Source organism: Sciurus vulgaris, assembly GCF_902686455.1.
Source record: "Sciurus vulgaris genome assembly, chromosome: 3".
NCBI classification, from domain to species: domain Eukaryota; kingdom Metazoa; phylum Chordata; class Mammalia; order Rodentia; family Sciuridae; genus Sciurus; species Sciurus vulgaris.
In genome coordinates this window covers 66950808-66978590 of record NC_136463.1, presented here as the reverse complement: position 1 = coordinate 66978590, position 27783 = coordinate 66950808, and the positions used below count along the sequence as shown (strand labels likewise).

Sequence of the window (27783 nt, the reverse complement as noted above, 5' to 3'; positions counted from 1 at the left end):
ACTACTTGGGGGGAATGGGGCTACTATATCATACTCCTTACTAGGACATGCCACCGATGGTTGGGCTGGTTACTCCCTCCACACCGGCATATGTGGGACCTCGTGGCAGAAGTACTAGGTGGGCTGGGCCGCAGTCCGGCGACTTTGTGTTCCTCACACGGGGCACCAGTTGTTGCTCTCTGTCGGGCAACAAGGTCTGATGTACCTCGTCAGGGCCTGCCTGAAGAGAATATGGGGGCCGAACAGGATGATGAGTGTCGGTGGCAAAGGAAACACACCAGAGCCAGGAGGTCTGTCAGCGCACAAGGCACAGCAGGAATCTCCTGTTTATTTTTTTTTAAGGAAACAGATTCCTTTGAAATTGTAACAAAACATAAAAAAGATATCTTAACATATTACTCTTTACAGAATGAACCTGTGGCACAGGGAAAGAAGTGACAAAAATCCACTGAGCTGGTCTATATGTATATCAATATGAAAAATAAGGGAAAGAATCATCTTCTTTAAAAATTACTTATACAGATTTCAAGCTAAAATGCTTTTATGCCAAAAAATTAAACTGGGCAGTTTGCCTTTTTTAAAAGCCTTTTCAGTTGTATATAACACACATACAGAAACATATACACAAAATAAAATGTACAGCTCAATGATTTATCACAATAGTATTACATATCACTATAAGCATTCAGGTGAAAACTAAGACATCACTAGTACCTAGTTCTCTATGCCCTCTCCCACCATGATCTCCACTCCTAAGTATAACACTCTTCATGGTAACCACTTTCTTAAGTTTGTATCTCTTTAAGTATATATCCCTAAACATTAGAATTTAACTTGTCATATGTTTTTTAATATTATAGAAAAGAAATCTTGTAGTACATGTTCATTGTGATTGGTTTCTTTTTTTAGAATTTTGTGAGATTCATCTATGTGCTGCATGTAGCAGTAGTTCATTTTAATTGCTATGGAATATCCCATAATACAAATATCACTTTGTTAAGCCATTTTACTACTGTTCATGGATATTTGAGTTTTTTTCCAATTTTAAGGGTATTACAAATAATGTCTGCTTAAAAAATGTGTTTGTGTTTTAGTGTATATATCAAGGAGTCAAATTACAGGGTCAAAACCTATCTATCTATCTATCTATCTATCTATCTATCTATCTATCTTATCTATATTCCAACTTGTTTTCTAAGTGACTTACCAATGTACACACACCTACCAAAAGTCTATTAAGAATTGCCATTGCACTACATCTTCATAAAACATTTGCTATTGCCAGACTTTAAAAAATTGATTCATAAGAGTTCCATATATATCTGGATAAGAACCCTTTGTTCTTGTAAGTGTTGCAAGCATCCTCTGTGACTTGCATTTTTATCTCTTAACAATGTATAGATAGGAACAGAAGTTCTTGATTTTAAAGTAGGTAAATATCAATTTTTCCAGTATAATTAGTGGGGTTTTTTTTTGTTTTGTTTTGTTTTGTCATGTCATGGAAGACATCTTATCCCTGCCCAAATTATCTTTTTCCCCCCAGATATCTTGAAGACATTGTCCTATATGTTATCTTCTAAAAATTGTGTGATTTTGCACTTCACGTCTGTATCTAAAACCCCTCTATTTGTGTATGTAATGTGAAGTAAAACTACAGTCAATTACTTAAACAGTGTTTAATATGAAAAAAATACCAGTAAAGTTGTTGGGTAGGTAATGAAAAAGGCAAGAAAAGAGGACTAAGATATCACAGAAGTAGCAGTTTCCATCTCACACCTGGGAGAATATAGGTAAGAACTTGGAATTATTAAAGCTTTAAACCTCATGCAGCAGAAATTCAGTCACCTGAGGAAAGGATATGGGCTCACTACTGTTGGTGTCTCTGGTGGAGGATACAGTGAGGCTAGTTCTACAAGAGTTGGGAAAAAAATAAATTGAATTCAGCTGCTACTATTACAGACCAGTGTTTAGCTGGATGGATTTGAAGCTAAGAGACAATAACTTAAAACTAGTATAACTTTCCTGTCTCCTCTGCTCTACAGAGCCACCTTCCCACTGCGTCACAGTACCAGGAATTGAACCCAGAGGCTCTTAACCACCGAGTCACATCCCCAACTCTTTTTTGTATTTTGTTTAGAGACAGGGTCTCTGAGTTGCTCAGAGCCTTGCTAAGTTTCTGAGACTGATTTTGAACTCACAATCCTCCTGCCTCAACCTCCCAAGCTGCTGAGATTACAAACTTGTGCCACCACTCCCAGCTCAGGCCACCTTTTTGATAAGTCGAGTGTTCATATATGCAAGATTCCATTACTAGGTCATATTTCTATTTCATTGGACTATATTTGCATGAAAATTACATGATGTCAATTATTGTAGCTTGTAATAAGGTGTCAAATCTAGCGGAGCAATTTCTCCCACCCGTTCTTCAAGTGTTTTAGCTGTCCTTTGCACCCTTGCATTTCCATAAAAGTTTTAGAAATAATTTGTCTGGTTTCACAAAAAGAAAACCTTGTGACGATTTGATTGGATTTCACTCAAGCTAGAAGTCAGTTTGGGGAGAATTGAAGTTTTTACACTATTGCATCTTCAAGTTGGTGAATATATGTCTATTCTTTAATTGTTTTCAAAAGTTTTTAGTTGCTTTTTGTAGAAGTCTTTCATAGCATAGCATTTGTTAGCTTTAATCCCAGATAACGTTTTTCTTTTTTTCTGTTTCTTGCTTTTTTTTTTTTTTTTTTTTGGACCAGGGATTGAACCCAGTGGCGCATAACCACTGAGCCACATCCCCAGCCCGTTTTGTTTTTTAATTTTTAGACAGGGTTTTAAGTTGCTGAGGCAGGCTGTCAATTTGTGATCCTCCTGCCTTACCTTCCTGAGCTACTGGGAGAATATTTTTAATATTATAAATAGTGTTTTTATAAATTTCATTTCTATTTTTTTATTTTGAAAAATTTCAAATACATATTATTTTCTTAACTTTCTCATCCCGATATGATAATTATCAAGATTGCTTCAGTTTTCAACTATCCGTTTTTATTATTACCAAAGATTTTTGTGCATGCTAATTAAACATTCTACCACTGAGCTACATCTCCAGCCCTTTATGTTTTTTATTTTGAGACATAAAATTAGGTATACATCTTTAGAAAATACAGGCATTTTATGTATAACCATAGTACCAAGCCATATTCAAATTTCCCCTTTTATTTAAAAAATCTCTTTTCACTATTAGTGTGTTCACTGTTTTTTAACCATCTGTATACCATGACTTGAATTTTGTATTAATTATTAAAATACTAGCCTACCCATTAAAATATTAAATAACAAAGTGTTCCTTATGACAAGAACAAAGTTTTTTCCTGATGATGTGAACTTTCTTTCTAAATTCACTGAAGTTTTTTCTTTTCTTTTTCATGGTGCTAAGGGACTGAATCCAGGGCCTTGTGTGTGCTAGGCAAGCTGAGTTCTATCCCTGACCCTCATTAAAAGTTTTTTGATGATGCAAACTACACTGTTATAAACCTACCATGTTAGTAAACAATTCTTTTTTCTTTTCTTTTTGGTACTAGGGATTAAACCCAGGGATACTTAACCACTGAGCCATATCCCCAGCCCTTTTTAATTTTATTTACAGACAGGACCTCGCTAAGTTGCTGAGGCTGGCTTTGTATTCTCCATCCTCCTGCCTCAGCCTGCTGAGCCACTGGGATTACAGGCGTGTGCCACCATGCCCAGCTGTCATGTGGCATTTTCTATGTTTAGAAACATAATGTGCAACAAAAATTGCCGTTCTTTAAGCTTTTTAACCTTTTTAGCCTTTATGGTCCTAAATAGTATTCTTATGATGGAACACATAACTTTCAAGAAGTCATTAATGGGATTAAAAGCAAATCATTTTTGTGTGACATAGTTTTAGTTACCCTTTATGACCTCTTCTTGCCCAAAATTGTTAAAATGCAAGAGGGAGATGTAAATTATTTTCCTTTGTGGCTTTGCATAGAAACCTTTCCTTCATTGCAACTAGTTTTTCTCCCCATGCAATATTCATAGGCCTGTTCCTAAGAAAGAACTGTGACTAGTGGGCCATGAAAACTCCCTACACTTGGCAGATTGGGCTGTATCATGTTCACCCTCTCACGTGAGGAAATCCCCTTTAAAAAGGCAGGGTGACCATTTCATTGCAGGCAGGTTGGATTCCTCACAGAGATATTTGACAGTGACTTAGGAGGGAAAAAGTGTTATATCTTTGCAGGATGTACAGTATGGATGGAACTGATTAATTCATGGTCCAAAGAGCAATCAAATATTCCCAGGACCACAGGAAAAAAAAACATAAAATGATTTCCATTTACATTTTAACTTATCCAGCATTATTGGTGGGAAATTAGAGGGGTCTTAAAAGTGAGTTCTTACTCTAGTACTAAGTATTTGAAAATAAATATGTGATCTGATATTGAATGGATGGCCTGTTGCTTATCCCTGCTCCTCTATCAGTGCCCTTGAGTGCTTCACTATAGATCAGAATGGCCTAGTGTCATTTATTTAAACAGGATTAGAGGACAGTTAAGTTCATATTTAACTCTTTCAGTTAAATGTAGATATTTTGCTTCTGTGAGTCAATAATGTTAGGAGGATATGGAATGAATGATGAACTGTTTCACCATAGCCTTGGTTTACCTATTGTATAAAGCCTTTTTTCCTTATAATATAAAGTAAATAAAGTAACAAATTTGGGAATCATTTTACGGGATCTTGAGAAAAAAGAAAAAGGGTCCCTTTCTTATGCATACAGCTAACTCAGCAAATACAGATTTGAATAAACAAACAAAAAACTCAGCCAATGGAACAAACAATGTAAACATGGAAGATGAGAATCCCTTTTTTTTTTTAATGGGGGAGGGAGGCTTACAGGTTTTTTTCTTCAAGATGGTGTATAAATTATGGCAGAGTGCATACATACTATAGTCTGTTAAAATTCTGGTTAGAAAGAGCAAAGAGACATAAAAATAAATTCCTTGTTCCTTAATTTATTCCTTAAATTTTACATGTGCCTTTGAATATATAACAAGGACTAAAGTACAGCAAGGATACATTTTCTAGACTTATTTGTCAAAAATTTTGCCTCATAATCTGTTTTTTCTCAAGCATACAATCTAAATAAAAGTAAAAATAACTTCTAAGGAAGTGCTTTTCAAAATGAATGTGAAAGCAATAATCTAAATATTTAGAATCTAGTTAGGAGATTCTGTTACTGAGCTGTATACTGTATTGGTACAGTTGACATAGTAATTGTAGTATATATAGCAAAAAATAGGGGATTACTGATGACAACTTGACATGAATAGAATTAGGAGTACTTGATTTTCTTAATCTAAGTTGAAGCATTCTTACTATAAATCATTTGTTTCTCTTGAATAGCTAAAAACCTGTATCAGAAACATAAACTTGGGAACTGCTAAAAACATAAGGAAAAAGATTCTTTGCATAAAAATTGATGAGGAACTTTAAATTTCTTGGAGATTCTTGCTAATTTAAAGATGTTTGAAGCAACAATTTAAAGATGTTTTGATACTTTAAACATGTTTTAAGTGACATTTTGGTGCCCAGGAAAGTGTCCCCAATAAGTTTCATTCTTGTTTCATTCCAGGTTTTCTGCTTCTCAATAATTCAAGCAGATTTGTGACAATGGTCATAGTTTCCTGGGATGAAGAAAACTTTATGACAAAATTACCACAACAGATCTAAAAAGCTTTCTGTTTTGGTTTTGTACTCTTAACAAGGTCTCTGTCTCTCTCTCTCTCTCTGAAGAATAACTTAGATTCTTTTACCTTTTTAAAAAACAGTTGGACTTATTCTAAGAGCAGAGGAAGATGACGCACTCCAGGCAGGTGTAAAGAAATCTTTGTCAAAACCTTTACAACTTTATTTTTAACATGGTGTATGAAAAAAATCAAATATTAATTTAAAATTTGGGAAGTAAACACCTGGTAGTATAACTTGAATGCTTAAAATGGTAAGATGAAAATGACAGATATACTATTTAGGGCATCCAATATTTAGCAGGGAAAATAACTAACCAATAAGTGAATTGCAGGTATAAGGATAGCTCCTTTTTTTCTGAAATGAGCAAAGTTGCCCTAAAAGTTGTTCATTATCTCTACATCTGGAGCTTAATTAACAAATGTATTTGGAGTAACCAGGGTATTGCAGCAACAGAGAAACTAAGCACAACAAGCCTTTGAGTAACAAAGGAAATAAAAGAATTCCTGTATAACATGCTTCCACACTTATCTTTGCTCTGTGGTACTGTTTGTGCTGAACTAAAACATCTGCTAACTCAAGTTAAGAGAGAACAAACTCAACGTGGCATGAAATTACTGCACTGCCATTCACATTCATTAGAGTTATATTGTTACCAGCCACAGGCATGACTGACTTTTGCATGAATAATAAAATAAAATGCTGCTTTGCAAATTTTACCTTAAAACATTACAAGACACAGTACTAATCTTGAGTACCAAGTATTTCCAGGAGCAGGTTTATGTTAGAGCAATAGGATGATCAGCAAGAACAGGTCACAAGTTAGGAAGAAGTAATATTGGATTAGGCCTTTGGAGAAAGCATTTTATTAAATCAATTTATTCACTTAAAAACTAATATTTATTGTTCTGGGCTATTAAAGGTGTTAAATTTATTAAAGTACCTTTTGGCATCCTTAATAATTGGTTTAGGCAAAAATCAGTGGATGCTGAAGGTAGTAAGTCAAAGTTGAATGAGGAATAGGATATTTACAGTTACAGTGGGGGGTGGGGAATAGTAATTTTACAGTGGAAAAAACTGGCAGACACCTCATCCAAGTAACTAAAGTTATCACCAGTGATGGGACATATTAACATCCTGCCTGCAAATATGATGCTCTGAGAAGATAGTACTTCTGTATTCCTATAAAAAATGCAGGGCTAGGCATAGTGGAATAACTTCAACTACTTACTTGGAGGTTGAACAAGAAGATCACCAGATTTAAAGCCAGCCTCAGCACCGTACTGGGACCTTGTCTCAAATTGGGGAAACAAAAGAAAAAAAAAGGAGGGTGGGGAGCTGGGGATGCTCTTTAGTGTAGAGTGACTCTGGGTCCAATTGCTAGTACCAATGAAACAATTTTTTTTAAGCCAGCATAATCAGAATCTAATTATGAATAACACCAAACAAACCTAAACTGAGGTACAGTCTATAAATTAACTGTCCTGTACTCTTGAAAAACAGTATTGTCATGAAAGACATGCTAGATAACTATTCCAGGTTTAAAAAGACTAGAGACATGACAATTAATGCATGTAATCCAAAATTTTCCTTCCTTTGTACCTCCTTGACTTTGTTGTTGTTGTTCTGTGGATTGAACCCAAGAGTGCTCTACAACTGAGCTACATTCCTACCCCTTTTGTTATTTTTATATTGAGACAGTGCCTCACTAAGTTGTCTAAACTGCTCTTGAACTTATGATCCTCTTCCTTCAGGCTCTGTAGTCACTGGGATTACAGGTGTGCACCACTGTTCCTGACTTTTCCTTGGCATTTTTTGTCTTCTGTTAGCTAGATACATAAGTAGTATATTGAACCAAAAGAAAAAAAAAATAGCCTTCAACTAACAGACTATAATGTATATTCAGTTTCTCCACTATTTTATTTTCCTAGTTTATAAGCAATTTAAGCCGTGTTCTAGATTTTGTTTGTTATTTTCTAAGCAGTGGTGTCTAATATTAGGTCTCCTGGCCTAACTGAATTACATTTCAAGCTACTGAAAACTCAAAAGTGATAATACTTAATTGTTTTACCAAATTTTCAGTCAGTAGAAGAAAAAGTAGCCCTCCTGTGTTTAAAAATACTAGAATCCATCATTTAAGAGTTTCATGAGTGTTGGGGTTCTCTCTGCCATGTCTCGCGTGGAGGAGGAAAGGGTTAACTGCCAGAGGAGGATGTTGGAGGTTTTTCTGTCTATGACCCAAAAAACTTTTCTACTCAAACACACGAGAGCCAATATTCTTTTTATGAGACAGGGGTGTGACGGTCTGGTCATATCAACTCTGGCCTCTTTACAACAACTGAGTTGCCCAACTCTCCTACACTTGTAATATGCAGGTAAAGGGGGGCAAGGACCAGGAGGAGCTTCTTCTGTGATGGACAGGATAGGGTGGAGTTAGGGGAGCCATCCTCTTAGGGGGAAAATTCCAGAAGGAGACAGGGAACCACTCCCATGCAGTGCCACATACTTCTTGGCAGTTCCTAGAAGCCAGGTATCTGTCACATGGCTCAACCTAGTCTGATTCTACTTAATAAGGCCAGCTTCCCATACATGAGCTTCCCATACTTGATAAAGAAAGTAGTGATCACTAAGATTAATTCATAGAGAAATTTGGGTGATTTTGTTTTAGATATGGTAGATAAGAATATTTTATTTACAGAAAGGCAGTTTGATGGTTGTTTGATTTCCTTGTGGACAAGATGATGGCATTGATCATAGTGAATTGAAAGAGTAATTAATTGAATATACCCAAATTAATCATTGGGTAATAGCTTCATAGATAATTTCTAATGCTTTATCTGTTGACAAGGTGCATTCTGTCTTTTTCTGAACTTACACTTGAATAAATGCATTGATGACACATGGATCAGATTTTAAAATTACTCAAATCTAAGAGGAATACTCAAAGTACTGGATAATCAGAACCAGAACTAAAGATCATGGTAGCTGAGAATGATTGGCAAGAATCTATGTAAACACATAGAACAACCAGTCTTAGTATGGTGGGTAGACAAAAAAAAAACCTCTAGGTTAATTCATGGCATATCAATAGCCAAATGACCAGTTGACCAATTTACCCAATTTATTGATTTGTTTCTTTTAATTATTTCATTTAATATGTATTGATTGAGTTCAATGGAAACCACACTGATATTTCAAACATAGGGAAATGTAATTACAGGAAATTGGTTATGCAAGTGGTTAGAAGACAATAATAAGAAAAGGGGAACATGGAGCTATTAAAGAAATAATATCCACAAGGAACAACTACCACACTGAAAGCTGGGAAACAAAAGGGAAGAGGTTATCATTACTTAAGAACTAGAGGGATCCCTAAGCCTCCACTTAGACTTCTGAGGAAGGGACATTGTTCACCTAATGCTAGCCCATGTTACTGAAAGATGTTCATCTGTTTAGAAACCAAGATATTTAAATTGTGTTTGACCATCTCTTCCATCTTGAATATGGGTCTGAAAATAAAGCATGTGACTGATTGACTTTGATCATGGTTAATGTGCTATGCTGTTTATTTATTTTTTTTCTTCCCATCTTTAAAATGGCTTTACCACTAATATTCCTCCAATCTCAGATGTATTAGTGATCATCCGGAAAGGACACAATGTTTAATAAACAGGGATTTTTTTTAAAGCATGGCAGATGAGTTGGGTAACTGAACATTTTCTTTGTGGATACTCTGCTTTCTCACTGATGCCTTAAGCTTTATTATATGGATGTAATGTTGTTTTAAGATAAAGATATTTGTCATGATCTGATCTGAAAAATTGGAGAACAAGGTTTGGAATTGATTTCTGTCTTTTTTCCTCCCCCAAATATTGCTTCTTTAGGTCAGTAACAGATCCAAGAGATGGAAAGAGAGTAGCACTCAAAAAGATGCCCAACGTCTTTCAGAATCTGGTCTCTTGCAAAAGAGTCTTCCGGGAATTGAAGATGTTGTGTTTTTTTAAACATGATAATGTAAGTGAAATTGGTGTTTGGGGGAAACTACTTTCTAAACCTACTTCACTGAATTAGTAAAGAACAAAAGAGTGTTCAAAAGAATGCAAGTAAAATTTGGAAATCAGCTATAATTTTATGCCAAACTCTGAAAAGTTGTAAGCACATCAGTGAGATTATAGACTACCTATTATTGTGGAAAGGGGCACACATACATACATGTACACAAACTCAGTTTTCTAAGCTGTATTCTTTCATTACTTCACTAGTAGTCTTTAAGTCTCTATAACTGTCTTAAATTTTCACTATTGAGATCAGTAATTTCTAACCTTAATGGCATATTGAAATTGGGAGTCTATTTTATCAAAATTTTATTTGGAGGTCTGAAAATTATACTCTAAATTGCGTAAGACCTAACCCCAAATTATAAAACATTACACATATTAAGTTGCAGATGGGCTTTGGTATTGTGTTGTATACTGCATTTGTCAGTCTGAATGTCTTTTTATTTCAAATAGCTATTAAATATGTTTAAAGCCTGTAGAAAAAAGGAGCATGTGTTTGTAGAGAAAATAGGTTAGAAGGAAACCACAGCCAAGTTTCTTATTAAGGAACTTAGAAACTTGAGACAAATTAGATCCTTTTTAGGACTGAACAATGATCAAGTTTAAGTGAATTCTAAGATTTATTCACTGGCAGATAAATATTGAGTGATACAAAGCAAATGTTGATATTTAACAGAGGAATAATACTAATGTTCAACATAAAAATAGAGTGTAATACATAGCGAATGGTTTAAGTGGGAGTACTTTAATCCTGGTTTTTAGTGTTTATTTTTATTCTTTAACATTTTTAATTAGAGATGTAGGAAAAGAGTGTCTTCTTTAAAAACAGTATAGCCCTTACAATAACAAAGGTTAGTTTATTTGTGACTTTATGTAGAAATGTGAAGACTCATGGACAAATAGACTCATTGCATTTTGAGAGATAGGTTCTTCTCAACTAATCCTGAGTTAAAAGTTTTGTAATGTGTAAAGTCTACCTGAAGGTTGTTAGCATTGGACCCTGTTTTCAATTTTGTGTGAAAAAAAAAAAAAATTGCCTCAAATTCTTCAGATAGTACTCAACCTGTGCTATTTTTAATCTCCATAATAAAAACTGTATAAAAAAAAAGATTTCTTGTGAGTCTGACTGCTTGTTTGAACAGAAACTTTTATAACTTCGACTTAAGTTTGGGTCTCATTTTAAGAAAAAAAATTACAAATGTTCAGGGTATCTGGTAAAACTAAGAATACCAAGCTTATTTTATGGTTCACTTGAAGCTTCTTGGCTTAACATATTTCATTTTATTGATTATCTTCTTTAAATATCTTTTTCTTAAGCTTAAAAATGATATCACTGGGTTGGAGCTACAGCTGAGTAGTAGAGTGTTTGCCTAGTATATATCAGGCCCTGTGTTTGATCCCCAGTACTACAAAAAACAAAAATAAACAAACATACAAAAATATTGCTGTCTTTTGAAACTGCCTAGCAATGTGCTTCTTTTAATGTTTCAAAATACCATTTGAGTCGCTATTTTATGAGTAGTCCTCAGATTTTGGATATGTGATTTAGAAAGATGTCTGGTTATTTCTTGAATTTACCTTCCAACCACCCCAGCATCAAAGAGTAGAAGCCTTATATATATTGCTAGAGACACAAGTAAAAGTACCCATGATAAAGAAATACTTCAAAGGTGGCTTCAGAAATTGACTTACTATGACTGGGGTTGTAGCTCAGGATTAGAGCACTTGCCTAGCATGTGTGAGGCACTGGGTTTGATCCTTATCACCACATAAAAACAAATAAATAAAGATATTGTGTCCATCTACAACTGAAAAAAAAATTAAAAAGAGAAAAAAAGAAATTGACTTACTAAGCCTTTTTTTTTTAGTGATTTATTATCTTCAGACTAATCTTGGCTTATAAGAAGATGGATAATATAATAAACTGCTGTCTAGGTGGTATTTTTTTGCTTGTGATTCATCTCTATGGAGTAACTAATGTTCCAAATACAGTGCCTGAGTGAGTAGTGTTAAAAAAAAAAAAAAAAAGCTGTAAACAATTCCTGAAATTCACACAAATTAAAATACTACCAGTTCTAATGTAACTTATAAGGGCTAGGCTTTAGAGTCAAAACTGGGTTTGAATTGTGTTTCTATTTTCTAGTGATATGTATTGGGCCTAAACTTTTTCAAGGGCTGTTTTCTAAAACATTTGCAAATAACATGGTAAAAGCAGAAAAAACAGTATATGATTATTGTAGAAATTAGATTTTAAAAGGCATACAAATCTGTTAAACACACACGCACACATATATTCATGTACACACATCCTCTTTTGAGCTCTTGAGCTGTATCACAAAAAGAGTGCCTGTGACATGTGGGAGCTTTTGAAAGTGAAGCAAATAGTTGGAGGTAAAGGTGGTATGGGACCACTATTTTATACATAATGAATTTCTGCTACGCTTGAGATCTGTTCCTCCTAAGTATCTCAGGGCCAATATACCTGGTATGTGAGGAATGCTAGTCTTAAGAGGCAACTAGTATTTGATGTAGTTAAGGCAACAAATGTTTATTAATTAACTGTGTCCTGTGGAAAGAGTGTTAAGTTATATAGAAGATATAAAAATGCTTAAAACACTGTCCTTTTTGAACAGGGTAGATAGATCGGATCAGATATTTAGTTCATGTTGCTGTGTTCAGGAAGTATGCCAGATGCTTTATATATATTAATTCATTTCCTAAAAATCTTGTCAAATAGGGATTATTTTTTTTTATTGTAAACAAATGGGATACATGTTGTTTCTCTGTTTGTACATGGCATAAAGGCATACCATTTGTGTAATCATAAATTTACATAGAGTAATGTTGTTTGATTCATTCTGTTATTTTTTCCCCTCCCGCCACCCCTCCCACCCCTCTTTTCCCTCTATACAGTCCTTCCTTCCTCCATTCTTGCCCCCCTCCCTAACCCTAACTCTAACCCTAACACTAACCCTTCCCTCCCCCCATTATGTGTCATCATCCACTTATTAGCGATATCATTCGTCCTTTGGCTTTTTGAGATTGGCTTCTCTCATTTAGCATGATATTCTCCAATTTCATCCATTTACCTGCAAATGCCATAATTTTATCATTCTTTATGGCTGAGTAACATTCCATTGTATATATATACCACAGTTTCTTTATCCATTCATCAATTGAAGGACATCTAGGTTGGTTCCACAGTCTGGCTATTGTGAATTGAGCAGCTATGAACATTGATGTGGCTGTATCTCTGTAGTATGCTGATTTTAAGTCCTTTGGGTATAGGCCAAGGAGTGGGATAACTGGGTCAAATGGTGGTTCCATTCCAAGTTTTCTAAGGAATCTCCACACTGCTTTCCAGAGTGGCTGCACTAATTTGCAGCCCCACCAGCAATGTATGAGTGTACCTTTCTCCCCACATCCTCACCAACACCTGTTGTTGCTTGTATTCTTGATAATCGCCATTCTAATTGGGGTGAGATGGAATCTTAGGGTGGTTTTGATTTGCATTTCTCTTATTACTAGAGATGTTGAACATTTTTCCATATGTTTGTTGATTGCTTGTAGATCTTCTTCTGTGAAGTGTCTGTTCATTTCCTTAGCCCATTTGTTGATTGGGTTGTTTGTATTCTTGGTGTAGAGTTTTTAGAGTTCTTTATAGATTCTGGAGATTAGTGCTCTATCTGAAGTATGATTGGCAAAGATTTTCTCCCTCTCTGTAGGCTCTTTCTTCGCATTGCTGATAGTTTCCTTTGCTGAGAGAAAGCTTTTTAGTTTGCATCTATCCCAGTTATTGATTCTTGCTTTTATTTCTTGTGCTATGGGAGTCCTATTAAGGAAGTCTGGTCCTAAGCTGACATGTTGAAGATCTGGACCTACTTTTTGTTCTATAAGATGCAGGGTCTCTGGTCTGATTCCGAGGTCCTTAATCCATTTTGAGTTTAGTTTCGTGCATGGTGAGAGGTATGGGTTTAGTTTCATTCTGTTGCATATGGATTTCCAATTCTCCCAGCACCATTTGTTGAAGAGGCTATCTTTTCTCCATTGCATATTTTTGGCCCCTTTGTCTAGTATGAGAAAATTGTATTTATTTGAGTTTGTGTCCATGTCCTCTATTCTGTACCATTGATCTACCTTTCTATTTTGGTACCAATACCATGCCGTTTTTGTTACTATTGCTTTGTAGTAGAGTTGAAGATCTGGTATTGCAATACCCCCTGTTTCACTCTTCCTGCTAAGGATTGCTTTAGCTATTCTGGGTTTCTTATTCTTCCAGATGAATTTCGTAATTGCTTGCTCTATTTCTGTAAGGTACGTCGTGGGGATTTTAATTGGAATTGCATTGAATTTGTATAGCACTTTAGATAGTATGGCCATTTTGACAATATTAATTCTTCCTATCCAAGAACATGGGAGATCTTTCCATCTTCTAAGGTTTTCTTTAATTTCTTTCTTTAGTGTTCTGTAGTTCTCATTGTAGAGGTCTTTCACCTCTTTTGTGAGATTGATTCCCAAGTATTTTATTTTTTTCGAGGCTATTGTGAATGGGGTAGTTTTCCTAATTTCTCTTTCCGAAGATTCATCACTTATGTATAAAAATGCGTTGGATTTATGGGCATTGATCTTGTAACCTGCTACTTTACTGAATTCACTTATGAGTTCTAAGAGTTTTCTGGTGGAATTTCCAGGTTCTTCTAAATATATAATCATGTCATCAGTGAACAGGGATAGTTTGAGTTCTTCTTTTCCTATTCGTATCCCTTTAATTTCTTTGGTTTGTCTAATTGCTCTGGCTAGAGTCTCAAGAACGATGTTGAATAGAAGTGGTGAAAGAGGGCATCCCTGCCTTGTTCCCGTTTTTAGGGGGAATGCTTTCAGTTTTTCACCATTTAGAATGATATTAGCCTTGGGCTTAGCATAAATGGCCTTTACAATGTTAAGGAATGTTCCCACTATCCCTGTTTTTTCTAGTGTTTTGAGCATGAAGAGGTGCTGTATTTTATCAAATGCTTTTTCTGCATCTATTGAAATAATCATGTGATTCTTGACTTTAAGTCTATTGATATGGTGAATTACATTTATTGATTTCCTCATGTTGAACCAAACTTGCATCCCTGGGATGAAACCCACTTGATCATGGTGCACTATCTTTTTAAAGTGTTTTTGTATGCGATTTGCTAAAATTTTGTTGAGAATTTTTGCGTCAATGTTCATTAAGGATATTGGTCTGAAATTTTCTTTCCTTGATGAGTCTCGTCTGGTTTAGGTATCAGTGTGATATTGGCTTCATAGAATGAGTTTGGGAGGGTTCCCTCCTCTTCTATTTTATGGAATACTTTGAGAAGTATTGGAATGAGCTCTTCTTTAAAGGTTTTGTAGAACTGGGCTGAGGACCCAACTGGTCCCGGACTTTTCTTTGTTGGTAGGCTTTTGATGACTTCTTCTATTTCATTACTTGAAATTGGTCTATTTAAATTGTGTATGTCCTCCTCGTTCAGTTTAGGCAATTCATATGTCTCTAGAAACCTGTTGATGTCTTCAAAATTTTCTATTTTGTTGGAGTATAGATTTTCAAAATGGCTTCTAATTATGTTTCGTATTTCAATCCTGTCTGTTGTGATATTTCCTTGTTCATTCCGAATTTTAGTGATTTGGATTTTCTCTTGTCTTCTCTTTTTAGTGTGGCTAAAGGTTTATCAATTTTGTTTATTTTTTCGAAGAATCAACTATTTATTTTGTCAATTTTTTGTATTGTTTCTTTTGTTTCAATTTGTTTCAGCTGAATTGATTTCAGCTCTGAGTTTAACTATTTCCTGTCTTCTACTACTTTTGGTGCTGGTCTGTTCTTCTTTTTCTAGGGCTTTGAGCTGTAGTGTTAGGTTGTTTATTTGTTGAGTTTTACTTCTCTTATTAAATGCGGTCCATGAAATAAATTTCTCTCTAAGTACTGCTTTCATAGTGTCCCAGAGATTTTGATATGATGTTTCAAATAGGGATTATTAACCCTACTTTACAGAGGAACCAGAAGCTTAGAGTTAATATTGCCCAAGGTCAAGGTGGCACAGATGTAGAGTATAAACCTATCTAGCTCCAGAGCCCATTTTCATTAGTTCACGTTCATTGTGTACATCCTATATGCCTAAACTATATTACCTTGTGGGGTCTCTATCTTTAAGTAGCGTACATAACTTTTGAAATGTATTAATACTATGATAAAGGTGCCATGGGAGACTTGCCTGCATGGTTAAACATTAATGCAGAACAGTCTGTGCTGTGCATAGATAGCAGGGATCTGGACAACGAAACCTAGAAGCAGCCTGGAATTACTGTGAAACCTTAAAATAGAGTTGTGGTTCTCACCTCAGACATACTAAATGGGAATTTCTGGGGTTGAAGGCCAGGTAGCAGTAAATTATTTTAAGGCTTCTCTGGTGCTAAATACTATAATATTAAGGACAAGAGAAAAACTGTGGACTTACAAACTCAGAGATGCTTCAGACATGAAGAAGATAAACCTTAAGATGAGCCTTTTGAGAACAAGATTTGATAGAATAGAGGAAAAAGAAAGAAATGTCATGTTAAAGTTGGCATTTAGAAAAATTAACCTGGTCATTGTGGGAAGGTTGAGTTTTAATTTAGAAAGCTTTTTATATATCAGAGAATAGCAACAAAGCCTTAAAAGGCTTTGTATTTTCTTTTGAAAGAAATCTTCAAAGTCACTGTATCAAATTCATTGATTTCCAGTGATCTGACTGAATTTCTATGCATGCACCCTCAGACACATATCTGAGTAGCTGCTTCACCATTTTGAAGGCTAGGTTCACCTTGATTTCAGTAACTTAGGAAAACAAAGGGATTTAAAGATTGATATTATTTAGGTTTATCACTAGCATCCAGTCAGAATCTGAGGTAAAAGCTAGCAGAATATTCCTTCTTGACCCATCTATGCACTTTGAGTTCTTTAAAATCTTGTACTCTTTTGAGAATCTGCTGAAAGCTATGAACTTTCTTTAAAAATGCACATACACAAATTTTTATGTCATTGTAAACTTTCAGTTGTCCTCTAAAGCCTTTTAGAGCCCCCTTAGAGTCCATTGACTCCTGCCAAAGGCCCCCTCATCACACATACAAGTCTTGCACTTTTTTTGTCTTTCAGCAGTAGCACTAAGCATACAGTGGATGGTTAGTCTTTGAAGAGTGAGTGAGTGAAATCACAGAAAAAAAGAAATGTTAGAGTTCGGTATAGTGATGCACATCTATAATCCCAGCAACTAGGGAGGCTAATGCAGGAGAATTGCAAGTTTGAGGCCAGTCTCAGCCATTTAGCAAGACCCTGTCTCAAAAAATAAAAAGGACTGGGGCTGTAGCTAAGTGGTAAAGCACTTCTGGGTTCAGTCCCCAGTAACAAAAAGAAAAGAGAGAGAGAAAAGAAACACAAATCTTAGTAATACTAAGACATTAGTAACACATCAGTAATACTAACTGCTAAATAGTACAAACCGTTGGTAATACTAACTGTTCTTCTGCCAAAGAGTGATAAAGTAGAAGATGCTATATAGATAACATTACTTTCCAGTGAGTTTGATATTGTTTGCTGTATGTCAGAAGTTGGTGATACTGGGCAAATCACTGAGGCATTTAAAATAATATATAGTCTTACATGTTTATGGATTAAAAGATTCAGTATTGTTGATAAGCCTGTTTCCCCCAAGTTGAATTGTATATTCAGTATAATTCCAATTAAAATATGAACAGGGTTTTATATTTAAATCTGTGTTGAAATTGACTATTCTACAATGTTTGGTACTGAAAAAGATCTAAAATAGCCCAGACAATCTCAAGGAAGTTGAATAAAATTAGAAATTCATACTACTAGATATTGAGACTGTTTTATAGGTAGAGGGATAGATAGATTAATGGAACAGAACAGGAAGTCTGTAAACTCATATACATACATTTTCATTTGCTTTACAGTAGAGGTTACCCTGCAATCCAAGTGAGGAATGATGGCCATTTCAATAAGTAGTTCTGAGTCAGATATCTGTATTTTTTAAAAAATTAACGTTAGCCTCTGTTTCACATCATACACATAAATTAATTGAAAATGGGTCATAGACTTAAATGTAAGAGATAAAATAATAAAGCTTGTAGAATAAAACATAGGAAGATAGCTTTATGACTTTGAGACAAGCTAAGATTTCTAAACTGGACAAATAAAGCATTAAACATTTTTTTTAAAGGTTATTAAATTTGACACCATTAACGAGAGAAGGTTCATCAAAAAGTTGAGAGAATGGGAGCTTGGCTCCATGGTGCATGCCTGTAATCCTAGCTGCTTGGAAGGCTAAGCCAGGAGGATTGAAAGTTTGAGGCTAGCCTGGGTAACTTACAAGACGCTATCTCAAAAAAAAATTTTGAAAAAAAGGGAGGTGGGAATATATTTCAGTGGTGTAGAGTGCTTGCCTAGTGTATGCTTAACTCTGTTCAATCCCTAGTACTTTTTAAAAAAAGTTAAGAAAATGGGACTAGAGCTGTAACTCAGTGATAGAGCACTTGCCTAGCCTCCATTAGGCCCTGGATTCTAGCCCCAATAACTTACACACACACACACACACACACACGAATAAATAAATAGTTAATGTTTGAGGAAGAAAATAGAAATGTTTTACTTGACATTTTTCAGATGATAAATTCTTTATCTGGACATCATATATCATATAATTTCTATAATCAATACATTTCTCCCATCAGTAAGACTTCTAAGTATTTCATAAAAGAGGATCACATATGAAAAAGTGTCTAGTCATTAGTCATCAGAGAAATGCAAATAAATAAAATACTACTATGCCCACCAGAATGGCTAAAATTAGAAAAACTGACAATACCAAGTGTTAATCAAGGTTATAGATCAGCTGAAACTCTCATCCATTGCTAGTGAATGTGTAAATTTGTAAAAGAACTTAGGAAAACTGCCCATTAATACTAACGGTACACCTACCCAATGACTCAGCAGTTGTATCCCTTGTTAAACAAGAGAAATGAATACATACATCCATCAAAAGACATGTGCAAGAATGCTTGTAGCAGCTTTATTAATAAGAGTTAGACATTGGAAACCGTGCAAATGCCTGCCAGCAGTACTCTGGATAAGTACATTGTGGTGTATTCCATTCCTCTAGTGGCATAATACATACCAATAAAAAGGATGAATCCCTGGTCCAAAAAGCAACATGAATAAATCTTACTTGCATATCAGTATGAAAGAAGCCATACATAAAATATTTCTCTCTTTATTTTGTAATTTGTGTAAGTTCAAGAACAGGTAGAATGAATCTATAGGGACAGAAGTTAGAAGTAATACAAGGATAGTTTTTGACTAAAAAAAAGAGCAAGGGGGCTTTTAAGGGTCTTAAAATACCTAATTTCTTGATCTGGGTGGTGTTTAAAATTGTGTGTGTGTGTGTGTGTGTGTGTGTGTGTGTGTGTGTGTAAAAATTCATCAAATTATACTCTTAGGATTTGTGTACCTTATATTACAACTCTCTAAAATATAGTAGTAATAACATAGTCTCCACCTTAAAGAACTTAGAATCTCTTGGGATCAGAGAATAGAAAGGGGTTGTTCTCTTTCCTAAAAGTAGGCTTTACCAGCTTTCTTTATCTTATTCTTGTGTTTGAGTCCTTGACAGTAGAAACTCAGTAAATGTTCAGTGAATGAACAGTTATATTTCTTTATATTTAGGACTGTGGTTAGGCACGGCAATTGTTTTATTGGTGAAGGGATGATTGAAACTAAGGTTTTGCTCATAATGTAACCACTTTATAGTGACTCTTCTAACATCATGTGACTTAAAATCCTAAAAAGCAGTTAATAATGAACTTTTGTTCACTTTGAGAAGTGTGTGAGACACTATTTGGTGATAACAGTTATTTACTTTTCAATTAGCTAAGTCTGCTTACTTTCTTTGTATTTGAGATCCTTTGAAGAGTTGGTAATTTGCGGTACTTTGACTCTTCATAAGCCCAAGTCTTTACAAGAGTTTTCTATTTACATCATAAGGCTATTCCCCCATACTTTCTTCCTTCAAATAATAGGGGGTTTATAGAGAAACTCCAGCTATTTAAATGGGGCGTCAGGCATGAAGTTTGGAGTTTGAAACTACTATGCCTTCTCATTTACTCATTTATATTCTTTCTGAGATTTCTGGATCATTTCTCTTGGTCTAAGTATGTTTTTGCCACCTAAAACACAGTGGAATGCCATCCTCTGATAAACATTTTAGAGTAGAAAGAGTAAGCATAAAACAACAGGCATATAAAAAAATCCCAGGCAAAGTTTAAAATATTATACTTTTGAAGCTAACAATCACAGACAAATGATATAGTGCAAATGTCTGCCCCTGTTTTGAATGACTTTTCTACAAAAAACTTCATCAAATATGGAGGAAAAAAGCCTCATTCTTCTCTCTCAAGGTTTAAAATGTTTGGTTGTCACTTTCCTCGAGATAACCTCTAATTATAGCAGATAGATTTGAAGTGTAAAATAGCTTTGGCTAATGGACACTGTCACTCATTGCATTCTGTTTTCCCCCAAGACAGGATGTATGTTGTTCAGATACAGAGTTCAGAGTCTGAAAGATGTCAAGTAAAACACTAATTTCTGGCTGCCTTCCTCAAGCTTCAAATATTCCTGTTAAAAATTTTCCTATCACATAATGAGAATGAAATTTGTGTGGATTTGTGACATTGGTCTATTATAGATTTTAGAAAATATAGAAGTGAAATATAATTTACCTTTCAAATGATAATTTTTCATTGAAAAAAAGCTGGAAAGTCTATTGTTTATATTAAAGTTATAAGCATAAGCCTTTAATTTTAAAAAGAAAATATAGATATTCCTTCTAAAAACATCTAAACTAACCTCTACATTTAACTGGTTTTAAAGTGAATGAAGGCTTTTTCACTAAAGGAGGTTTTAGTTTAATAAAATAAATTTTAAAGTGAGAAATAATTGACTGAAAAAACAAAATAACCTTAAAAATGAACAAGTTTTCTTGCACAAGTAAGATCAGGAGAAACTTTTGGGTTAAAACTTAAAAAGGCATCACTCAATCATAAAATATTAATCTTATTTAGTTTCTGATTTAGACTGACTTTATTTAAATAAGAAAATTGAAAATTTGAGTACTAGATATTTGATGATTATTAAAAACATCATGTTTGAGGCCCTGTGTTCAATCCTCAGCCCTGAAAAACAATGAATAAATAAAAAATTAAAATATATAATCTTTAGATTCAGTAATTTCATTCTTTGAAGTTGTTACCTGTTAGCAATACTTAACTGATGTAAGACTGGAAAAAGTGTAATATATGTTTGAAAATTATATAGAAGGAGTAAAGGTTATAGATAAATAAGAATGACCATGTGGGTAACTTAGGCCAGGTATTTATTACATGAGTATTCTTTATATTATTCTGCCTCCTTTTTATATGTTTGATATTCTCCATGGTTTAAAAAAATTTTCCTTAAAAGACTAAGGTAAAGATTAGAAAATTGGGACTTGTAGCACACTGTTTATTTCCTGTTAATGTCTTCTATGTCCTATGAGCCTGATATTTCTCATTGGCAAGATAGGTTGAAATTCTTAAAGTATGACATCTTAGATGGGACTTAAAAAGACTAGACAGCTGGAAGGGGAAATAGATCTATTTGTTAGATTACATTGGTAGTGTGCTGCTTTTATAAAGGACTTGAATTTCAAATGTCTTAAAAGTCTCTTTTTCCCCACTCTGGTGACTTCTTCTCTTGTACTTAGAATAAAATCCATAATACTTAATGTGACTTTAGGAGATTTTGCATGATTTATTTCCTTTCTTCCTCTTCTGCTTTATACTAGTCTATTTTCCTCCTATCCACTGTGTTCCATGAGTGCTGGCTTTTCTGTTTCTAAAGGCTGCCTCAGTGTCTTCACATTGCCTGCTGTGTGTGACCAACTCCTACCCAGCCTTCAAATCTTAGAATAGCGTTACTTCAAGCAAGCTTTTTCTTCCCGCCCCTAATTATGAAAGATTATATTTTCCTTCATAATAAAACATAAATTCATAATAAAAGATGTCATAATTGTATATTTGTGTAACTATTTATTTTTTTCATGTTTACCTCTCCTCTAGCCATGAAAGCAGAGATGATAATCTGTTTTGTTCATCTGTATAACCCAAGAGCTTACCATAGTGCCTGTCAGGTAGAATGTGTAATAGCAAACATTTGTTGAACAGAAGAGTAAAGAAATGAATGGTAGATATAGTTCCTCATCTTCTCAGAGCGATACTGATTGTTAAAAATAGAGCATTTCTTTCCAACATGCTCTTCTGGACAGGGATTTTGGTAGCGCATTGTAAAACACAGTTGCTTCTTTCATTTTGATTTAGCTAGAATTGTCTTTTAAATAGTAAATTTGCAAACTCATCTTAATATTTAGGACTGTTTCATAAAAGATAAATTTAGTTAATTTCAGTGGGTAATTATAACAGCCTTAAATCAATAGAGAGTTGATAATAAATCATTTACTTGCATTTATGATGACTTTTGTTTCCTTTTTAGTTTTCTAAATTTGACTTTTTTTTCTCCTTTTCTCAGGTACTCTCTGCCCTTGACATACTCCAACCTCCACACATTGACTATTTTGAAGAAATGTATCCTAACCGGGGAATGTGAAAGAAGGGGACAATTTTTTAAATTAATTTTTTGTTCTAACACCTGGGGTTTATGCTTTGAATTTTATTAAATCTCATCCTTACAGAAGTGATTGAATACCTGGAACCAGGTAATTTTGAAATCTCAAGTATCTGGCGGAGCTCAGTAATATCAACATATCTTGTATAGTGATACCACAGAATAGGGCATCCAAACAGGTGTTTTATTGCATCCCCACATAGCATTATAAGGTAGATTATCATTATTATTATTATTTTACAGATGAAACCAATGAGGGAGCCATGTTGTAATGGAACCCAATAGTCCTTTTGCCATATACAGCAACTGCCTGTCAGTTAAGATAATGATATTGCCCTTTCTCATAACACTTGGGGTAAGGTAAAAATTAAAGAACTAAGTTAAATGTAAGTAAGTTAAATGTCCTGTGTTCCATGGAATAATGGTCTTGTTAGTGATTATGGTGATGGTAATAGCAATAGCAATTACTTGTATAGTTTTATTAGATGCCAGTCACAATTTTCAATTCTTCACGCATGAGTTTTTTTAATCCCTGTAACCACCCTCTTGGGAAACTATTATGTTTATTCCCATCTTATGGAAGAAGAAATCGAGGTACAAAAGGTAGAAGATCTCAGAGCTAAGAAATGTTGGAATCAACATTCATTTCTAGGGAGTCTTAACTATATGACCTTGTTTTTAACCCCTATGTATATGATTCAGGAAAAAAGACATTTTTTCTATTTCTGCTGTTAATGTCTAAAAATAGTATGTTAGATATTGTGAATAATAATAATATATAACATAATGCATGATAGTAGCTCCTGAGACTATACATGAAAAAAAATTGAGGCATAGGTTCACGTACCTGACACTCCTGGGCAAAGTGTCACCAATTTCCATTCTGCATTTAGCTTAATAACACTTTAAGTAAAAGACAGATAATCTTAAATCATTGAATTTGGTGGGCTCATGATAGTGCAGTTTATTTTTTATTAATACTTTAAGACTGTTACTTAGAATGGAAACCCATATAATAGGTTCTTTTGCTGATTCAGCAATAAAATAAATGGATCTCATTCTTATACCTGTAGTAAGTAATTCCATAGTAAATAATTATCTTTTATAATTTTAGGAGTTCCTCAAGGGAAAAAAGAACAGCTGAGATGGCTAGGGAATTGAGAAACCTTATAAGATAATACAATTTTCACTGATCCGCACTGCACAACTGGAATGGTTTGATCAGATAAACCAAAAAAAAATTTTTTTGTTGTTTTTGTAGTAATGAGGACAGAACCTAGGGACTCATGCATGCTAGGCAAGCTCTACCACAGAGCTGCATCCCCATCCCTGATAAATCAAAACTTTTGAATGCTATAATCCTTGGTGATACTTTAATCCATGAATGCTTTATGGAATTAATCCTTTTGGTCAGTAAAACTTGGTGGACTTGGGGAGCCCCACCCTACACATTCCAAGGAAAGGATTGTACCCATGACCAATTCCTGTCTGAAAAAGAGTGTCTGTGTGTATTTGATACTTTGGGCCAGACCAGGTAGTTATGACATACCTTTAAAAAAAAAAAAAAAAAAGTATACAAAATTAACCTAAGGGTAGAAGAACCAAGAAAATATATTCCATTTCATAGATTTCATGAAGATTATCTGGATCCTCATTGAAGGAAAGGAAGGTGCTGGTGGAGTGGGCAACACTTGACCAGAAGCTACCTTATTTAACCCAAAATTGATAGGAAGGAAATTCACTGCAGAGTATTCCTGTGCATGGTATTATTTCTGCCTCTTTGGGAATGAAGTTGCTAAAACCAAACTTTGAAATTAGAAGAAATTCCTTTTATCACATATGAATTTTATTGTATTATAGCTTATATTAGGAGTTCCCAAGGCCACCCTCAGGTTTTGTTTTGTTTTGTTTTGTTGAATATTTTTTAGTTGTTGAGGGACCTTTATTTATCTATATGTGGTGTCAAGAATCGAACTCAGTGCCTCACACATGCCAAGCAAGTGCTCTACAACTGAGCCACAACCCCAATCCCCCATCCTCAGGTATAATGATTCACTGGAAGGACCCCAAAAATCTGTTATTCTCATGGTTGCAGTTTATTACAGCAAAAAGACTAAAATCAGCAAAGAAAAAGGTTTGAGGGCCTGGTGTGACATTCCTGTTGTCCTTTCCCAGTAGATTTGTATAGACAAGGCTTAGTTCTCCCAGCAATGATGTTGATGACATGAGCAAGTTGTTACCAACCAGGAAAGCTCACTTGAGCCTTGGTGCCCAGGGATTGTATTATGATTCAGTTACAGAGGTATAGAGCACCCATGTGACTGACCTTGGCTACTCAGTCTGTAGCCCTCCTTCCCTTCTTGCCCCTACAGATCAAACAAATATGGTATAACCAAAGGCCCCAGGCACACTCTGTTATTCACCATAAATCATATTATAAGCATAATCTGTCATGGCTAAAACTCTGTATGAACAAAGGTATTACTATCAGGCAGTCATTCAAGTGACTATAAAGTTATTTCCTTTAATCCTGAAGATTTAGAATGCACCAGTCTGCTGAGTTCACTTTTACTATACATAGGCCATCTGTGGGAAGGGAGGGGATACTTTCATTTTAAGATAATTGGTGAAAATGGGTATATTAAATAAATGCCAAATATATTTATGTTCTCTTCACTGAACACATCTCATTCATTATATTTATTTTTTTTAGGTTATATTTCAAGCATTAATTATTTTTTGTTTTTGCATTTTTGGTGCTGGGAATTGAACCCAGGGTTGCTTTACCACTGAAGTACATCATCCCTGGTCCTTTTTATTTTTTCACATTTTGAAACAGGGTCTTGGTAAATTGCCAAGGCTGACCTTGAACTTGCAATTCTCCTTTCTCAACCTTCTGAGTCACCAGGATTATAGGATGCATCACTGTGCCTGACCACAAATAATTTATATCAAGCATTAATGTTATATACTTAGGGTTTGTCATTCCTTTAAACAAAAATAAAAACCCTGTGTGCACTTCCATAAGGGTAGGAGTTCTAGGTCTCTTATTGACTACAATTAAATTACATTTGGGAGAGCCTTAACACATAACTTTCATAGCAGAGTAATGACTGCAGATAGAAAAATTTTTCAAACCTGACCTGAACCTCCTTTCTTAAGTTTTCTTATAATTTTTAGCTATACATAAAATCTTGCACGAAAACAAAGGTAAGTATTTTCCAGTAGAGGTGTCATGGAAAAACTGGATCCTTAAAAAGGAATTGTACCTGTAACTACCACAGGATTATAAAGACTCTAGGAAGGAATGATTTAGTTTGAAATACAGAATACTAAAGAACTATGTTTTTAGGAAACTATTTTTGAGGTCTGTTTGAGGCTCTGTTGTTTTAGGCAAGTTCTGAGTAATATTGCTATGCATCTAATGAATATTTTAATTTTTAGTTGAAGGGGTCGGTACATAGAGTCAAAACTATATGTTTATATTACTTGAATTGTGAAGAGAAAAATAATTTCCACTGTATATATGGTATCACATTATGTTTTCTTAGAAAAAATGTGATGTTAATTCGTATATTCAAGTTTTACTATATAAATATTTTAAATCAGACGTCTTAAAAACTAGTTGAATAGTTGGTATCATTTCAGAAAATCTGAGTTCTCTGTATTTGATGCAACCAAGGGTACAATAAGAGTATCATCATATAGCTAATCGGATCTAGTTCTCAAGAATCTGAAACTATAATAAAATGATTATATCACTGCCTACCAGAAATTTAGCTTGGGTTTTAAAATATCATGCATCTTTAGATAATTCCTTCTACTAACTAAAAATAAGACAATGTCTAAATTATAACTTTATGAATCTACCTACTTGGAAGGAGTAATAAGTTCTACCATGCCCTTTATATCTTCTAGCTTCGTTTTCAGAGTTTTTAATCTAATATATCAACCTAGGAAATATATTCCATAATTATCTTAAAGATTCTGTATTTTTTCTGAGCTGATGTGTTAACTTTTAAAGGATTACATTTTTCATTTTGTACTTTGAATTTCTACTAGGAAATCTGTATGAAAACAGTTTGGCCCTTAATTAGTTTGAACCTAATGAAATTTAATCCTAAAGAAGCCAGTTCTAATTGTTTGATTGGAAAGGAGTATTTGTTTTTCTTCAGTCAGGATTCTGGACTTTGCACAGTGCACATAAAGAGACCCCTTCCCAGAAAGCACTGGATGCTTATTGGATATGAAATAAAATTTTGGTTTGTTTGGGGAAAAGTGTATCTTTAGCTTGAGACATAATCTCAGCATTTTATGAAGAAGAATATGGGTAGTACAAGTCTTCTGTAATAGAATCAATTACATTCTAAATCCAGTGGCAGTGAGAAATCTAATGGGATAACCATGCATCTTGGTTTTTAGGGATAGTCTTGGATTTTACCTGATGTCCTAGTATAATTATTAATAAGTGCCTTCTTTCACTCTTGAACATATCCATGTTTGGATGATAGGTTTGAGTAGTGCAGTCAGTCTCGTTTTAAAGAGAGCAAGGACCCTACCTGACAGTTTGGGTCAGTTAGAATTTCTGATGCTTTGAAAGAGCTCTGTAAGCTTCAGGGAATCTTAGGAGTCAGTGAAGAACTAAAACAAGCAAATGAAATGCAGCTATGCATATTTAAGTGTACTCTTTCTACAGTAGCAGTACCAGCAAGGACTGGAAATTTATATCCTGACAGTTTGAAAGATTCCCATATTATAAGCATTTCCATTCATTTATTCCATAAACATAAGCATCAACTGTGTTCCCAGAACCAAGAATTTTTCTCTATTCACTATGTTCTGCTGCCTCTTAACGCTTTCCCACAAGGAGAATACAGTCTAATGAGAGAGATACTCGACATAAAGAAATAACTACCATATGTGGTAGAGTGTACCAAAAGAATATAGACAGATGGTATCAAACTTTAAAGAAGTTACTGCAGACAGAAAAAACAGTAAAGAGACTGTTGGAGGAAAAGACATTTCATATCATCAATAAAGTATGAATAGAATTTGGACAGGTGACATTGAAAAGAGTGGAGTAAGTCATCACAAACAACTTTAGGGAATGGTCAGTCATCCTGTTGCCTCGAGAATACCCTACACAAATAATGAAAAATTAAGTTAGTTGGGGCCAGCTCATAGAGGACCTTGAGTGTTGAGATAAGGAAATTGGTCTTTATTCAGTAG

The 27783-nt window shown here is 34.5% G+C and overlaps 1 protein-coding gene across 1 annotated transcript in view; it reads left to right on the top strand.

The window, feature by feature from the left end:
- The window catches only part of NLK (nemo like kinase), a 143846-nt gene that overhangs the window by 70696 nt on the left and 45367 nt on the right, over positions 1 to 27783 (top strand). The window contains 2 exon segments of the mRNA XM_079132136.1: positions 9645 to 9774; positions 22459 to 22514. Coding sequence (XP_078988262.1) covers positions 9645 to 9774; positions 22459 to 22514 — 186 coding nt within the window.